Source organism: Callorhinus ursinus, unplaced genomic scaffold (genome assembly GCF_003265705.2).
Source record: "Callorhinus ursinus isolate GAN/ISIS: 27379988/994484 unplaced genomic scaffold, GSC_fseal_2.0 scaffold27, whole genome shotgun sequence".
Taxonomy (NCBI): domain Eukaryota; kingdom Metazoa; phylum Chordata; class Mammalia; order Carnivora; family Otariidae; genus Callorhinus; species Callorhinus ursinus.
The window spans coordinates 7,245,491-7,264,305 of record NW_027397089.1 but is presented as its reverse complement, the minus strand read 5'-3'; the positions used below and the strand labels follow the sequence as shown (position 1 = coordinate 7,264,305).

At 37.8% G+C, this 18,815-nt stretch overlaps 1 protein-coding gene across 8 annotated transcripts in view; it reads left to right on the top strand.

The window, feature by feature from the left end:
- BMAL2 (basic helix-loop-helix ARNT like 2) overlaps positions 1–18,815 on the top strand; it is a 98,151-nt gene that overhangs the window by 63,406 nt on the left and 15,930 nt on the right. For all 8 annotated transcript variants that reach the window (XR_012373959.1, XM_025879747.2, XM_073877802.1 and 5 more), the window contains 5 exons: positions 15,336–15,576; positions 15,932–16,038; positions 16,170–16,320; positions 17,476–17,534; positions 18,273–18,381. Coding sequence is in view for 7 of the 8 variants with exons in the window: in XM_025879747.2 (XP_025735532.1) it covers positions 15,336–15,576; positions 15,932–16,038; positions 16,170–16,320; positions 17,476–17,534; positions 18,273–18,381 (667 nt within the window). In the remaining variant the exon portion in view is untranslated. The remainder of the gene's footprint in view (positions 1–15,335; positions 15,577–15,931; positions 16,039–16,169; positions 16,321–17,475; positions 17,535–18,272; positions 18,382–18,815) is intronic.

Genomic DNA, 18,815 nt, shown 5'->3' with positions numbered 1-18,815 from the left:
ACTTCTAGGCTGAATACCCCCATACCCTGGCTTGTACCCCTTTAGCTATCCTGCCAGAGCACCCTCTGTGCAGAGCGCCCAGAGACCACCCCAGCCCATGCCTATACTTCAGTTTTGGCTATTCTGCCAGGGTGCCCACTGTGTAGAGAGCCTCAGGACCCACTAGCCTGCACCCACTTCAGCTGTCCTGCTAGGGCACTCTCTGTACAGATAGTCCTAAGACCACCTCAACTCCACTTCAGCTCTAGCCACCCTTCCAGGGCAGTTCCAGAATGGAGCGCCCTAGGGCCCCCACTGGTATCAGCTACAGTTCCAACCAGCCAAAGTCACCAGATACAGAATCTACACAGGGAAGAACCATACACAAGATGATTCCTTCAAATTTGGGAGAAATAGCTCTTCTCCTAATTCATAGAAACAACACAAAGTCAGGGAGACAGAGGGGTATGCTCCAAATGAAACAACAAGACAAAACCTGAGAAAAAGAACTAAGCAATATGCCTGATAAAGAGTTTAGAGTCATGATCATAAAGATGTTCACCAGACTGGAGAAAAGGGTGGAAGAACTCAGAACTTCAACAAAAAGATAGAAAATATAAAAGACAACTAATCAGAGTTGAAGAATATAATAAATGAAATGAAAAATATACTGGGGGAATCAATAGATTAATGGCTGCAGAAGAATGGATCAGTAATCTGGAAGGCTAATGGAAAACACCCAAGCTGAACAGCAAAAAAAAAAGGAATTTTTTTTTTAAGATTTTATTTATTTGACAGAGAGAGAGAGAGACAGCGAGAGAGGGAACATAAGTAAGGGGAGTGGGAGAGGGAGAAGCAGGCTTCCTGCTGAGCAGGGAGCTTGATGCCGGGCTTGATCCCAGGACTCTGGGATCATGACCTGAGCCGAATGCAGATGCTTAACGACTGAGCCACCCAGGCACTCCGAAAAAAAAGGAATTTTAGAAAAAGTGAGGATAGGTAAGGGATCTCTTCAACAACGTCAAGCAAACAAACATTCACATTATAGGAGTCCCAGAAGGAGGAGAAAGGAGCAGAACACTTATTTGAAGAAATAAGAGCTGAACAAGTCTCTATCTCAGGGAAGGAAACAGATATCTGACACAGGCACAGAGAGCGCCAAAGAAGATGAACCCAAGAAGTTCTGCACCAAGACACATCACAATTAAAATGTCAAAGATTAAAGAAAGCTAAAGAGAGAATTTTAAAAGCAGCAAGAGAGAAGCAATAAGTACCATACGAGGGAAACCCCATAAGGCTATCAGCTGATTTTTCAGCAGAAACTTTGCAGGCCAGAAGGAAGTGGTATGATATATTCAAAGTGCTGAAAGGGAAAAAAACCTACAACCAAGAATACTCTACCTGGCAAGATTATCACTAAGAGTTAAAAAAGAGATAAAGAGTTCCCAGGCAAACAAAAGTTAGAGGAGTTCATCACTAAGCTGGCATTACAAGAAAAGTTAAAGGGACTTCCTGAAGTGGAAAAGAAAAGACCATACTTAGAAGAAAATTTGAATAACAGGATGTAAAATATGACAACATATAAATTAAACATGGGGGAGGGGAGCAAAAAATCTTTCAGAGTGTGTTCAAACTTAAGTGACCATCAACTTAATATAGACTGCTCTATACTTAGGATGTTATATATGAACCTCATGGTGACCACAAACCAAACACCTATAATATATACACAAAAATAGAAAGAAAGCCAAGCATAACACTAAAGAAAGTCAACAATCATAAGGGAAGAGACCAAGAGAAGAAGAAAGGAACAGAGAAGAACTACAACAACAACCAGAAAACAATAAAATGGCAATGAGTACATAAATATCAATAATTACTTTAAAAGTAAAGGGTCTAAATGTTCCAGTTGAGAACACAGGGTGATTCAATGGATTAAAAAAAACAACACCCATCTTATATGCTCCCTACAAAAGGCTCACTTCAGGCCTAAAGTCCCATACAGACTGAAAGTGAAAGCTTGAAAAAAGATATTCTATGCAAATGGAAGCAAAAAAAAAAAAACTGGGATAGCAATACTTATATCAAACAAAATAGACTTTAACATAAAGACCATAACAAGTGACAAAAGGGGCAATGCATAATGATAAAAGGATTAATCCACCAAGAGGAGAGAATTGTAAATATTCATGCATCCAACATAGGAGTACCTAAATACATAAAACAAATATTAACAGACATAAAGGGAGAAATGGAGGGTAATACAATAATAGTTGGGACTTTAATACCCCACTTACATCAATGGATGGATCATCCATGCAGATAATCAATAAGGAAACAGTGTCTTTGAATGACACATTAGATTAGATAAACTTAACAGATACATACAGAACATTTCATCCAAAAACAGAGTACAGATTCTTTTCAAGTGCACATGGAATATACTCCAGGATAGATCACAAAACAAGTCTCAATAAATTTAAGAGGATAAAAATTTATATACACATCTTTTCCAACCACAACAGTATGAAACTAGAAATTAATCACAAGAAAAAATTCTTAAAAACAAACACATGGAAGCTGAACAACATGCTACTAAACAATCAATGGGTCAATGAAGAAATTAGGAAGGAAATATAAAAATACACGGAGACAGGGGTTCCTGGGTGGCTCAGTCGGTTAAGCATCTGACTCTTGATTTAGCTCAGGTCATGATCTCAGGGTGGTAAGATTGAGCCCCACCTAGGGCTCTGCACTCAGCAGGGAGTCTGCTTGAGATTCCTTCCCTCTGACCCTCCCCTTTCTCATGTGCGCTTTCTCTCTCATTCTCTGTCAAATAAATAAAATCGTTAAAAAAAAAAAACCAAGGAGATGAAAGACCTCTACCTCAAAAACCACAAAACATTGATAAAAGACATTGAAGGTGACACAAACAAATGGAAAGACATACCATACTCATAGATTGGAAGAATTGATATTGTTAAAATGTCCATACTCCCTAAAGCAATCTACAGATTCAGTGCAATCCCTATGAAAATACCAACAGCATCTCCACAGAACTAGAACAATCCTAAAATTTGTATAGAACCATAAAAGACCCGAATAGCCAAAACAATCTTAAGAAAGAACAAAGCTGTAGGTATCACAATAACAAATTTCATGATATACTACAAAGCTGTAGTAGTCAAAACAGTATGATCCTGGCACAAAAATAGGAAGAGAGAAGCCAGAAATAAACCCACATTTATATAGTCAACCTACAACAAAGGAGACAAGAATATACAACAGGGGAAAGACAGCCTATTGAATAAATGGTGCTGAGAAAACTGGACCACTTTCTCACCCACACATAAAAATAAAATGGATGAAAGACCTAAATGTGAGACCTGAAATCCTAGAAGAAAACATAGGCAGTAATCCTTTGAGCATCAGCCTTAGCAACTGTTTGGTCTAGATATGTCTCCTCAGGTAAGGGAAACAAAAGCAAAAATAAACTTTTTATTTTGACTACATCAAAATAAAAAGTTTTTGCACAGTGGAGGAAACCATCAACAAAATGAAAAGACAGCCTACTGAATGAGAGAAGATACTTGCTCATGATATATCCAATAAGGGGTTAATATCAAAATATATAAATAACTTACATAATGCAACATCAAAGAAATAATCCAATTTAAAAATGGGCAGAGGACCTGAATAGACCTTTTTCCAAAGACTTAACATGGCCTAGGAATATTAAAAGATGCTCAACATCACTAATCGTCAGGGAAATGCAAATCAAAGTATCACCTTACACCTGTAGAATGGCTAGAGTCAAAAAAACAACTGTTGGTGAGGATTTAGAGAAAAAGGAATGTGCACTTTTGGTGGGAACATAAATTGCTGCAACTACTTGGAAGACAGTATGAAGTTTTCTTAGAAAATTAAAAATAGAAATACTGTATCATCCAATAATTCCACTTCTGGATAATTACCCCCCAAATGAAAGCACTAATTTGAAAAAATATATGACCTCTATGTTCATCACAGCATTATTTACAATAGCCAAGATATAGAAGCAACCCAAGTGTCCATCAGTAGATGAATGGATAAAGAAGTGGTACACACATACTGGAATATTTTTTTATTTTATTTACATTCAATTAACATTTGGTATATTATTAGTTTCAGAGGTAGGGTTCAGTGATTCATCAGTTGTATATAACACCCAGTGCTCATTACATCACATGCCCTCCTTAATGCCCATCACCCAGTTACCCCATCCCCTCCACACACACACACACACACACACACACACACACACACACACACACACACACACACTGGAATATTACTCAGCCATAAAAAGGATGAGATCTTGACATTGCAAACAATATTGCAAGAATATGGATGGATCTAGAGGGTATTATGCTAAGTGAGACAGATAAAGGCAAATACCATAGGATTTCACTTAATATGTGGAATCTAAAAACCAGAACAAATGACTAAACAAAGAGCAGAAACAGACCCATCAATATAGAGAACAAACTGATAGTTGCCAGAGGGAATGTGGGGAGGGGGAAATGGACAAAATGGGTGAAGGGGAGTGGGAGATACAGGCTTCCAGTTATGGAATGAGTAAGTCATAGGGATAAAAGGTACAGTATAGGGAATATAGTCAATAATCTTGTTACAGTGTCGTATGGCAGCTACACTTGTGGGAAGCATAACAGATAGATCTGTCGTGTCCCTATGTTGTACACCCAAAACTAACGTAACTTTATGTATCAACTACAGTTAAAAAGATCTTCAGATTAATTTGTCATTCCTTCTGGGAAGAGCATTTCCATATGGTCTTACGTAGTACTGGTATTTTAGTCATGTCTTTGTCTTGGTGCATGGTTAGTGCCCAGTGTCACCATGTTTTACTTCTGTAAAACTTGACTTCACCCTCCACTCCCTGCTCTACCATCTTACTCGTTGCTTCTAAACTTGGCAGCCTCACAGTTTTCTCAGTCTCTCTGTTCTTTTTGAGAACCACTGCTTTAGACTCTTCTGTCAAGTAGGAGATTATCTGGGAGCAGAAGAGGAGGAAAGAGCAAGGAGAGTGGAGGAGAACAGATGGCCTGGGCAGCAGTGCCCAAGACTGGTGCTGAAATTCTGCTGGTGGAGATTCTCCTCCACTTGGGTTTTCTCATAGCTTCTATCATAATCTTGGTTTTAGAAAACGCTGCATATTTGTTACACTTAAGTAACACTGGTAGAGACCAGCATGATATCATTGCCGGCACAGTAGTCTCTAATTAGATTTTCATCAGTCAATAATTATTTACTGAGCACCTACTATGTGCCAGGCACCACACCAAATGCAAAGGGTACACTGGAGATAGGTGGTCAAATCATTGCTCTAGTGAACATTATATCATAGTGACAGGAGGCAGCCGGTCCACATGTAAATTAATAAATATTTTAGGTAGTAGAAGGTGCAATGAAGTCAATAAAAGGGAGTAATGAGGACAGGGACTAGGAAGAGGTAATTACTTTAGAATACTCAGAGAACGTCTCTCTAAGGTGACATTTGATCTGAGACCTGAATAAGGAGCCAGCTATGTACAACTCCCTGGGAAGAAATTCCTGACACAAAGACAAGTGTGAAGACCTTGAGGAATGAAAAACTTGGCATTTGGGGGCACTTGGCAAAGAACAGTGTGACTGGATCTTACATACAGGAGGTAGTGACAGGAAGGGAGGCAGCTGAAACCACATTTGTAGGTCCACATAGGCTAGAGAGAGTGGTGTGCTGGTCAGTGTTTAACAACCAGCTCTGAGCATAGTTTTGATATGAATGTTGGTTGGCATTTTCCTTTACATTAATAAGATGCAAGTGAAATCATGAAGACTCAGTGTCAGAACTTAATGCGTTTTTTAAATGTTAGTGACTTTGCTGAAATCATTTAATATTAGAGGATTATTTGCTCAATTTTTGTGCTATTTACCATATAACAACTATAGGCACAACATGCTTTTTAGGTTTAATCTTCATTATTAATATTTAGTCCATGGTTTTCATAGGTGTAGACAACCAGGAAAGAAAATAAACAATAGGTCAAGCCCTGATTTGTAGCTGTGCTGATTTCTGTGGCATAAGTAGTCACACTTTTACCAACATGAAGCCACTGAACATAAAATAGGGAAGGGAATGCACAATAACACACCATTATATGGTCTTGTGTTCAAAAATGTTTTTCAGTGAATACTTATTAACTACACACTATGGGCCAAACACTATTCCATATGCTGGGGCCAAAGCAATGAACAAAACAAAACCTTTACTGATGGTGATAAGTGCTATGAAGAAAAAGAAAATAGGACAAGTTAGATTTAGAACCAGACCTTCAAGTCACTGTTTCATAATGTGTTAAAACATGGTTTTTAAAAATAATAAAGCATATTTAATAGCTTCATTAAACAAGATGTATAATTTTTAAAGAATAAGTTTTACCATTAATAAAATTTATTCTTAAAATGTTTTCATCTTTTTTCTATTTTTAATTTCAATTTTGTGTTTTATAATACACATATTTGTATAAGTTGATATATGAAATGTATGCACATGAAGGGTGCTTACATTTTTTTTTATAGCATGCAAAATAAAAAAATGTTTCAAGGCCATTGCTTTAGAGATTAGAAAAATGACAAGCCTCTGATATGCCCCCTAGGAACATCTCTGCATTTTTAGTAGGCTCCCCCTACCCCCAAACCTGATAGTAAGGAAGAATGTTCTGTGTTGTATTAGGCCCAATGGGAGCTAAGTGACCATGTCCATCACTACAGCAGATTATGAAATACCAAATTAGACATCCTGAGTATGCTCCCTTCCCCTTAGGACCTCATATTAACACCACAGGAGAGCCAAGACATGTAGACCAGCTGGGAGAACCCTAAGAAATAGTTCAAGGGATCTGTTCCCTAACAAGGCAGACTCTGCAGCACAATCAGTGGTAACATGAAAGATTTAAGAGGGCAAGTTGATGACTTGCTTCACCATAACAACCGTTTAATCCTGAATTGCGAAGTGCCATTATGGAAGAGAAGATTGAGTCTGTCAGGCCTAGGACTCAGGCACCCACCCAGATGGCCCTGGAGGTTTATCGGCCTTAGATCTCCAAAACAGAATACTAGCAGCAGCACTAGGCCATCCCGCTGGAAGGAATGGAGAATGAAAGCCTGTTGGCAGATCCAGAACCATTAGAACACAGGCAACGCTTCTTTCCAGGATATCTTCCCTAACACCCTTCTCTCTCTGCTGGGTTAAGTCCCAGGTGCCCACTTTTGATAGGTGACCTATTAATAATCCTGAGCTCTTTGCTGCACTGTATCAAAATTATTTTTTTTATATTTGCATCCCACATTAGAATGAGAGTTTCATTTGTTTCTGTGATGCCTGACACACTGTAGACACTCAGACATTTACTGAAAGCCTAAGTGACCATCCTCTTGTCTTTTATCTCTGTATTGACCACATAATTGCTCTCAGATCCACAAGAACAATTAAGAATCCAGTGAATTAATCTACATCATGATGTTTTGGTTTAACCCAAAATGCAATTTAAACATCTTAAAAGATTTGATCCCAAGAAGTTTCTGTTGTGAGGGTGGGGCCCTCATAATGTTGTTGGTGCCCTTATAAGAGAGCAGAGTTTATTGCTCATATAGTGAGGTGGTCACTATCTATAAGCCAGGTCGAGACTCTCACCGGAACTACAAGTCACAGATCGGTGGGGGGGCTCTCTCTTGTCTAGGTTCCTCTGTCACCGTAGATTTTTTTATTTCAGCTTCCGTGGAATTCTAGGACAGCACACAACTATCTACATTCTTGGAGGACTTTTCTTAAATAAGGGAGCCCAAATAAGTCACAGATAGTAATCTTGGAAGAATGATACTTTCTGTGTCTAGTCTTTCAACCCTTTGCAAAGATGCGAAAAGGAAAGTAAGATGTCCTCCGTGAACTGCATAGTACCGTTACAGTATTTTGTAAGTATTGACTCTTAAGCAGAAACACGTGTCTAGTCATAGATTAAAAAAAATTCCAAGCAGCATTTTTGAAGGATGTAATAATCACGCGTTAGTCTCTCTACGTGGTTTCTAAATGGAATTTTTTATTATAAGTTAGAAATTTATAGAAGAGGCAGAGAAGATATTTTTTCTTTTTAAATAAGTATTGATAATCTTACTGGAAAAATGTATTTCAAGTGGTAAATTAAAGCTAATTCATACTTTAATTTCATGATGAGCTAAAGGAACTGGCATATTATTAACTCCCTCCAGTGCTCCAAGTTCTCATATTAGGCTTTGCCTCACAACAGCCATGCTGGTGGTCAGACTTTAGGACAGAGTAGAAGGAGCCTGGACTGAATTCAATAGGGTGTTTTTTTTTTTTTTTTTTTAGTGTTATTTGAGAGTGAGCACGAGTGGCAGGGAGGGACAGAGGGAGAAGGGAGAAGCAGACTCCCCACTGAGCAGGGAGCCTGACGGTAGGGTGGGGGTGGAGGGGTGCAGGATCATGACCTCATGACCTGAACTGAAGGCAGATGTTTAACCAACTGAGCCACCCAGGCGCCCCTCAGTAGGGTTTTAACATCATGTCTGCTGCTTAACGACTGTGCAACTGGAAGCAAATTTCTCTCAATATATGGGAAATGGGTGTTATGGACTGAATTTCCCCAAAATTCACATGTTGAAGCCCTAACTTCCAATGTGACTCTATTTAGAGATGGGCCTTTAAAGAGGTAATTAAGGTCAAATGAGGTCATGGAGTAAATCCCTAACACAGTACGACCGGTCTTCTCATAAGAAGAGGGGGCCTGGGTGGCTCAGTTGGTTAAGCGTCTGACTCTTGATTTCAGCTCAGGTCATGATCTCAGGGTCCTGGGATCGAGCCCCGTGTCGGGCTCTGCACTCAGCGGGGAGTTTACTTGGGATCCTCCCTCTCCCTCTGCCCCTCCCCCTCGCGCGTGCTCACTCTCAAATAAATAAATCTTTAAAAAAGAAAAGAAAAAGAAGAGGAAGAGCCACTAGGGATGCACACACACAAAGAGGTCATATGGGGACAGTGAGAAGTCAGACATCTATAAGGCAAAGAGGCCTCAGAGACACCAAACTTGCCAAGACTTTTGCCTCCAGAACTGAGAGAAAATAAATTTCTATTACTTAAGCCCAGTCTGTGTATTTTGCTATCACAGCCCTAGCAGATACAATGGGTATAGTAATAATACCACCTCATGGGAGTTCGAATTACATGTGGCTAACGCCATGCTTGGCTCCCAGTAAGCACTCAATAAACGGAAGCCCTTATTTGTGGCTCAGAAAGAAAAGGAAAACAAAATAAAATTTGCTTCTTCAGCAAGAAAATCAGTGATTATTTAAAAGCATTTGCCAAGCACTTTGAGTAAATACCTAATTTAATCTGAATAACAATCCTGTGTAAACCGTCCTTATCTTGCACCTGAGGAAACAGACGCGGAAAAAAAAAAAAAAAGGTTATGTAATTGGTCTAAAGTCACCTAGAAAGAGGCAGAATCAGAAATACGGCTTTAAAATCTGTATTCTTTCCACTATGCCATACCACCTACTAAAGCAACTTCCTAGATGCCAAAAGGTTACTAATGAAAGAGACCCATTCTGGATGATTTCTGCAGCAGACACACAGCAAGGGGGCTGGCTTTTGGGGTAGGAATGTATTCCTGCCCACACACAGATGTTCACTCCCACGTCAAGCTGGACCACACAGATGCCTGCAGTGAGTCAAATATCTTTTCAAAAAAGACTTTTTAATCTGCTCAAGCACTTGAACCAAATATTCACTTTATACTCCAGAGCTCTGTGCCAAAGGCATACGGCCAGTTGGGCCGAAGAAATGGTAAGGGCATGTGTTAACAATCAGGATGGCCTTTCCTTGCAGCGCCTGATTTGAGGACAACTGCCTGTAGACAGACATGTAGACAGACCGCTGGGCCGGGGTAAGGTAACTGCAAAATTGAACCCTGATTGGCCACATGGATGGGTTCCCACACGTGAGATCCTCTTGTATTCTACGTTAGCCAAGGAGAGTATCAAGTGAAATAATGGTATTTTACATATAGTTGCTCTGGAATGGTCTTACCAGTAATAATTAGCCTACAGGATTATGTTTTAAGACGACTCCCTATTAATGAGGAAAGCTCATAGTTAGTAAAGGTGTTTTTCTTATTTACCACGGCACAGCAGTTATATTTAAATTTTTAAATTATTTTAGTTTTAGTTTTACAATGAAACTGAGAGGGAGGGACAGAGATTTCCCATATACCTCTGCCCCCACACATGCAGAGCCTCCCCCATTACCAATATCTCCCACCAAAACAGTATATTTCTTACCAAGGATGAACCTACACTGACACATCATCATCATCATCACCCAAAGTCCACAGTTTATCTTAGGGTTCACTCACACGATGTTGTACATTCTATGGGTTTCGACAAATGTATAATGACATGTATCTGTCGTCGTAATATACAGAGTAGTCTCACTGCATTAAAATCCACTGTGCTCTGCCTATTCATCTCCCCCTGCCACCTCCCCTGGTAACCACTCATCTCTTATCTCCATAGTTTTGTTTTAGTTACACTTAAATTTAAGAGACTAGAAAGCCCTTTTTATGCTAATTGAAACTGAACTTACAATTTATGGAAAAGCCATTTCTCAAGATTGGCCATGAATCCCTCAAGTGGGGTTTCATTATACTGTTCTCATTTTGTATGTTTGAGATTTTCCATAATAAAATGTTTAAAAATAAACAAGATTGACATTAGAAACATTACTTCTGCCCTGATTCTTACATGAATGTTATAGATTCAAACTTTGAAAAAGCTTCTAAGATAGGGATAAAATTACTCCTGTATCTCTACTCGTGAAATCAAGGGCTGATGAAGGATGGATGACTACTACCAAATGTCTTGGGTGTTTCTCAAATTTATCTTAATGAGATCATCAGTAATACAGTAGTACACCCAGAATCCCTTTGGCTCCCTGTGCAAGTGTGGCAGATGCTGTCAGTACACCATGACCTATCCTCTTAGCACCTACCACTTGCAGGGATGCCACCTTGTTTCCAATGTCCAACCTCCATGACTCTGCTAGACCTTCTCTCTTCTTTAGAGATTGTTCTGCCTACAGTAGCTAGGGGCGGACCTCAAGTCCTTGGGAATCAGTGCTCCCTGTGAGCAACCCTCATCCACTGCCTGAAGGGAGCTGATGGATAAACATCCTAACTCTCTTTTTCTTCGGATTACTTAGTTCTGAGGCTCTTGTTCTACATTTTTTTCCCAGAAGGTCCCCCACCCAGATATAACATTGATTTTCCAAAGTGGGAACTTGCTGGAGAACTTATCCTTTATCATCTTCCTTCTCTTCCCTGTCTCATCCCACTTCCCTACTAGTATTCCTGGGATCCTCTCTCAAATATGCTTCTTGTACCTGAATCCTTGTCTCAAGATCTGCTTCTGTGAGAATTCAAACCAAGCAAGATACCAAATTGAGAGACCTAGCCCTCAACCTGAAGAAAAATTTCATGAGGGATTTTGAAAAGATGTCCTATAAATGAAGGCAGCGTTTGGGTTAACATAAATTTTTCCCCCTTTCCAAAAATCACAGAGTAGGTTATACTTGAATCTACCCTGTGGAGCTGATGTAAACAGTTTGGTAAGGAATGGGGCCCATGACCCCAATATTTAGGTAAAAATTTAAAGAATTCTTTTTTTAAAATGATTTATTTATTTTAGAGGGAGAGCATGTGAACGGGGGTGGGGGAGGAGAATTTCAAGCAGACTCCCGGCTGAGTGTGGAGCCTGACATAGGGCTCAAATTCATGACCCTGAGATCATGACCTAAGCTGAAATCAAGAGTTGAATGCTTAACTGACTGAGCCACCCAGGTGCCCCTAAGAATTCTTGAGATAAGAGGTATCATATGGGATTTTAAAAAAGCCTAAGGCAATTGATCAAATGGATTGCAGTGGATGGAATCACATAACCCCAACTAAAAATCTGCCAACTGAATAAATGTTCACAGTGAGAATTGTGAGACAGATTAAATTGGAAATTTGGTTGGCAACCCTGTTATTAGAGAAGAATCAAAGTAAAATGCTAGGTTTTGTGTGATGAGATTCTGTATGAATGTGGAACTTTTTAAATCTACATTTTTAGTTGAAAAGAACATTTTTAGTCAGTATCATTTGTAAATTTGCAAGCAAATGCCATCAGAAATGCCAAACTCAGTGTATAAGCTTTTTGACTTTTGACTGCTATCTAGTTTTAATATGAATGAAAACCTTGTATTTACCATTTATCCCAATTTTAATTCCCTTAAGGTATCTTGGATGTTGTAAAGAAAGGAATCTGGTGGGACTCCCAGTTTTCTCATTTAACTAACTACCTGGGTTGATTATGGTGCCAATAAACAGAATAGGGAGTAAGTGATATAAAGGTGATTTGGCTGCATAATATTCCATAGCATACATATACCACATCTTCCTTATCCATTCATCTATTGATGGACTCGTAGGTTGCTTCCATAACTTGGCTATTGTAAGTAATGCTGCAATAAACATAGGGGTACATATATCCTTTCAAATAAGTATTTTGATTTTCTTTGGGTAAATACCCAGTAGTGGAATTATTGGATCATATGGTGTTTCTGTTTTTAAGTTTTTGAAGAACACACTGTTTTCTACAGGGGTTGTACCAATTTGCATTCCCATCAACAGTATATGAGGGTTCCTTTTTCTCTACATCCTTACCAGAACTTGTCATTTCTTATGTTGATTCTAGCCATTCTCACAGGTGATATCTCATTGTGCTTTGGATTTTCATTCCCCTGATGTTTAGTGATGGTGAGCATCTTTTCATGTGTTTTTTGGCCATCTGTATGTCTTCTTTGGAAAATTGTCTATTCGGGTCCTTTGCCCATTTTTAAACTGGTTTTTTTTGGTGTGTGTTGAGATGTAAAAATTCTTTATGTATTTTGGATATTAACCTTATTGGATATATCATTTAAAAATATCTTCTCCCATTCAGCAGGTTGCCTTTTTGTTTTACCAATGGTTTCCTTCACCGTGCGAAACCTTTTTAGTTTGGTGTAGTCCCAGTAATTTATTTTTGCTTTTATTTCTGTGGAATATTACACAGCCATGGAAAAGGATGCAATTGTGCCATTTAAGACAACATGGATGGACCTAGAGGGTATTATGCTAAGTGAAATAAGTCAGACTGATAGACAAATACCATATGATTTCACTAATACACAGAATCTAAAATGAAAGAAGAAATAAAGAGAATTAGAACTGTGAACATAGGACAAACTGATGCTTGCCAGAGGGGAGAGGGTGAGGTTATGGGCAAAATGGGTGAAGGGGAGTGGGAGATACAGGCTTCCAGTTATGGAATGAATAAGTCATGGGAATAAAAGGCACAGCATAAGGAATATAGTCAATGATATTGTAATAGCATTGTAAGGTGATAGATGGTAGCTACACTTATGAGCATAGCATAATGCTTAAACCTTTGAATCACTATGTTTTATACCTGAAACCAATGTAACATTATGTGTCAATTACACTCAAAATTTAAAAAAAAGTACATACATATGTGTGTGTGTGCGCATACGTGTGCGTGTGTGTGTGTGTGTGTGTGTGTGTGTGTGTGTGTGTGTGGTTTTGGATTAGAACAGATAATGACATAATTTAAGGCATCTGTGGACCATGGAGGGGGTGATGTCTGTTAGGTGATGAGTGCAATGTCCTATGCATGGTTTACAAGGCTAACCTATCTGTTCCCTGCTTTATTCTCAAGCCACTTGCCCATCACAGACTATGCCCTCGGCCACGTGTGACACTCTCTTGGCTCTAGGTTTACATTGGCTGTTCCCTCTGACTGAAACACCTTTTGTATCCACCCCACTCCATCACAACATGGACAGCCCATGTTTAAACACTTTCCAAGACAGAGCACTCACAGCTCCACCCTTTTTCTGCTATGACTTTGGTATTAACTCTCAGTTTCCTAAGACAATGGTGCTGATATAAGAACACCTCACAAGCCTGTTAAGATTAATTATACACTGAAAGCACTTAAAGCAACACGGCACACAAAGTGTTCTCCAAGTCTTTGCTTTGACTATTAGTTGCTGTCTTATAAGACAGCCCATATCATCTTCTGTTAAATTTTTTTTTTAAGATTTGTTGTAATAACAGTCTTACCAAATAGTGCTAATTTAAAATAATGAATGTTCTGGTCTTTTCTAAATCTTATCACAAACCACCGTTTTCAGTAATTTTTACCTGTTTTTTTCCCCCCTTCTTTTTAACACTTAAGTCAGCTTTGTGTGTGGATTGCCGTAATCTGTATACTGCCAATTTTTTATGCTTGTGTTGTATCTCACTGTTTTAAGAGTTTCCTGATATTTGAGCACATGGATTATTTCCAATTTTTTATTATTTTGATTGGGCCTGTTTGACAAACTTTTTCCTGTGAGTTAATTGCTTGAGAGTTTTCTGAAAAGTGAAATTTAATTCAAATTTTATTCTTATACATTTATGAATTTCTCCAAATATTCTCTAAATATTGTTATAAATCTATTATAACCATAGCTATCTATTCACCATTATAAGTGCTAACATAAGGAATTTAAGAATTTGTGTGTAATTAACTGTCCTTTATGAATTTTTGAATATGAATTATACCCAAAATTATTAAGCTAAAAATAGTACCTTTGTGGCTAAGGGCAAGGATGCTTAAAGTTTAACTTTTTCTAACAAATAGGAATTACTGTAATTTTAAAAACTGGCTTGGAAATATATTAAGCCCTAGGCCTCTTTAAACCTAAATTAAAGCAATCTTTTACCTTTTTATTATAGTATGTATAATTTAGTTTATGAGAAAAATAATCCGTTAAGAATAAGGTTGTTAAGGGGCACCTGGGGCGCTTGGGTGGCTCAGTCGTTGAGCATCTGCCTTCGGCTCAGCTCATGATCCCAGGATCCTGGGATCAGGCCCCGCATTGGGCTCCCCTGCTCAGCGGAGAGTCTGCTTCTCCCTCTCCCACTCCCCCTGCTTGTGTTCACTCTCTTGCTGTCTCTGTCAAATAAATAAATAAAATCTTAAAAAAAAATAAGGTTTTTAAATGAAATTGATGATTTCTTTTCAATGCAATAGCTTTCCCCTTTCGTATTTTAGCATGCTTAAAGAATGCTTTATAGCACAATTTTAACTATTATAAATGTCAAAGAAATTTAAGAGTTTATTCACAATGACTCAAATGTCCGTCTTTTAAACTTTTGAATTAGATCATAGAAAATTCTGTACTATCCACTGCACTGGTTACTTGAGAAGCTGGCCTCCACATGTTGTTGGAATGGAAGAAGAAAGGGACAATAAGAAAGACGGTAGTAATTTTAACTGCCTTGTTGCCATTGGAAGATTACATCCATATATTGTCCCACAGAACAGTGGAGAGATTAAAGTGAAACCAACTGAATTTATAACCCGGTTTGCAATGAATGGAAAATTTGTCTATGTGGACCAAAGGTGAACATTTATATGCCATAATGATTAGAGTTCAATGGGATACCTAAGGCTATTAAAGATGTGCCTAGTAGCACTGCTGGATAAAACTTGGAATAATATTTTTTAAGCCAGTAGTGCAGAAACTGAACATGATCTGTGGCCACAATTTTACTGAATGGGAGAAGAGCATACCCTGGACTGGGTGGGTGTCCATTCTATTTTGTACCTCTAGTCTGGGTCTCGGGCAGCCAAACGGATCCCAGGTTTACTCATCCCCCTGTCCACTCTCCTACTATCCTGACCATATATGGACCTACAGTACTCTGAAAGGGATTGCATTCACCAATCTGAAGTTTATTTTCAATTTTAAAATCAGGGCAACAGCAATTTTAGGATATCTGCCTCAGGAACTTTTGGGAACTTCTTGTTATGAATATTTTCATCAAGATGACCATAGTAATTTGACTGACAAGCACAAAGCAGGTATGCATTGAATGGGGGTAATTTGGGGGTAATTTTAATTACAGCCTCAACTCATTTCTCATTCCTGTGAAATCTGAATCTTTTAATGTAGTGGTAGAGTATTATGCTGATTATTATCTTTTCTTGTTAAGTTCTACAGAGTAAAGAGAAAATATTTACAGATTTATACAAGTTCAGAAAGAAAGATGGCTCTTTTGTAACTTTAAAAAGCCAGTGGTTTAGTTTCACAAATCCTTGGACCAAAGAACTGGAGTATATTGTGTCTGTCAACACTTTAGTTTTGTAAGTAATTTTTTATGTTGTTAAAACCTTTATGTTAATCTCAAATGAGCGTCTTTTCTCATCATTAAAGCTGTATGATCTTGTGGCTTTATAACTTGAGTATGTATTGTTTTGTAATTCATTCACTGTTCACTGGTGTTACTTCTCAGAATTAAGCTGTAAGTTTTCCCTTTTGTAATAAGTTTCTTTTTGCTTGGTATTAAAGGTGATAGTAAATGTATTCACTCAAGCTCCTCCTTCCTACCCTTCATGGTGGCCTTGTCTTGTCCCTCCACTAAATGATATAGTTGTAACTTAAAACTATATATCACTGTAAGAAATTGTTTTGTCCTGCATATCATTTTTGCATGCACATCTTTTTTTTCTTTAAATTTTTTATTGTTATGTTAATTACCATACAGTACATCATTAGTTTTTGATGTAGTGTTCCATGAGTCATTGTTCGCGCATAACACCCAGTGCTCCATGCAGTATGTACCCTCTTTAATACCCATCACCAGGGTAACCCATCCCCCCACCCCCCTCCCCTCTAGATCCCTCAGTTTGTTTCTCAGAGTCCATAGTCTCTCGTGGTTCATCTCCCCCTCCGACTTCTAGGCCTGGGATACCACATGTGCTTGTGTGGGAGTATTTGGCTGAGGGAATAAGCAGAATTCCAGCCTAAGCATTGCTTGCCAAGCCCTGGCTATGGCTGTGTTAGCCAGCCTTAAAGAAGACCTAATTTTTCCTGATTTGCTTAATAAGCTAACATAGCCCATTCTAAGTATTATTAGCTTTCTGTAAGCTTTTCTTTATAATTACTGTAAGGTTGCATCAAACCAATTCTGTTTCCTGATCTATAGTTTTTTAAAAAGGCCCCCAAGGCTTGGTTTCTCCAGCAGTATCCTCTGTTACTCATTCTAATAATCCTTGCCTTCTTATCATTAATATAAAAACTGAGAGTTTGCAACTGTGAGAAAATGTACTTCATAGGGTAATAGGGCATTGGGCAAATGCCCTGGTACTTAGCACCTTGATATCTGGTGGTGACATTAACAGCGTGTATATATAAAACAAAAAGGCCAAGAATTGATAAGTACACAGAGCTTTAATGTAGTGGCTTTCACAATTTCCTTCACTTAAAAAAAAATCACCTATGGTGTTTCTTAATTCTAGGGGACATAGTGAGATGAGAGAAGTGTCGTTACTTCCTTGTAGCTCTCAATCATCAGAAGGTAAGCTTAGTTTTAAATGATCGAGATTTATTACTAGGACTGTTACTGTAACCATCTTTTTCCGTCTTGGAGAAGGAAACATTTCAAAGTAAAATGCAAAGACTTCTATGGCTTAAATTATCCTTTTCAGAATTTCTACAGTACTTTGAACACACTTCCATTATAATCTTACATCCTATTGCAATTAGTTGTTTGTTCGACTGGCCTGCCACTAAACTGAGTTCAAGAGTAGAAATGGTATTTTATCCATTATCTATCCCTAGAAGTTCCTTGTAGTTTGTGTTACTCAGTACATATCTGTTGGGTAAATTAATGGAAAGCATTAAGGGGGAGTTTTTGCTTATCTTGATTTTCCACCACAAGAATATTTTAATGCATTACTTGTATAAATAAAAATAGAAATATTAAGTAATATTAAAAAATAAAGCAGTATTGCTCTGGCTTTAGTGTGGAGATTAAAATGAGAAGGAAATATCTGTACTCAAGTGCTACAGGTTATAAATGTACCCTCAATGATGTTCTACACATTTGATTCCTATCATTCTTCATATGCATTTTAAACCATCATGAGTTATGTTTCTAATGCAAGCATGAATGGTTAGAACATTTTAGGATGTAGCTCTTTCTTTTAAAGAGGGAAATAGGAAGTATATTAGAGTTGAAATAAAAAATAATAACTGAAGTTATATATACATTTTGAAAGTCTTCATTTGAATTTTTCCTTTTGTTATTATTTAGAATCCTCTAAACAGTCTTGCATTAGTGTGCCTGGAATGTCTACAGGAATAGTACTTGGTGCTGGGAGTATTGGAACAGATATTGTAAATGAAGTCCTGGATTTACAAAGGTAAAGTTTTATTGCTGCATATATTTTCACAAGTAAAATTATTATATTTATAAAACCAATATTCAAAAATCAGTAAGTTTCCTATATGCAAACAATAACTAGTTCAATAATATAATGAAAGAGAAGATCATTTTTACAGTAGTAACAAAAAAGCTAAGTATTTAGAATTATATGAAAACAAATTGTTAATGATACAAACTTATATGAACTATATGAAAACAAATTGTTGATGCTACAAAGATTCATAAAAGATGACTTGAATAACTTTCTGTATAGTTGTTTTTCAATGGGAAGACTCAATACTGTAAATACTGTACTGTAAAATACTGTAAAGATGTCAGTGTTTGTTAAACTCATCTATGAATTCAATGTGAATCCAGTCAAAATGGCATCTTGCATTTGTTTTTTAGAATCCAACAAATGGTACTAACCAT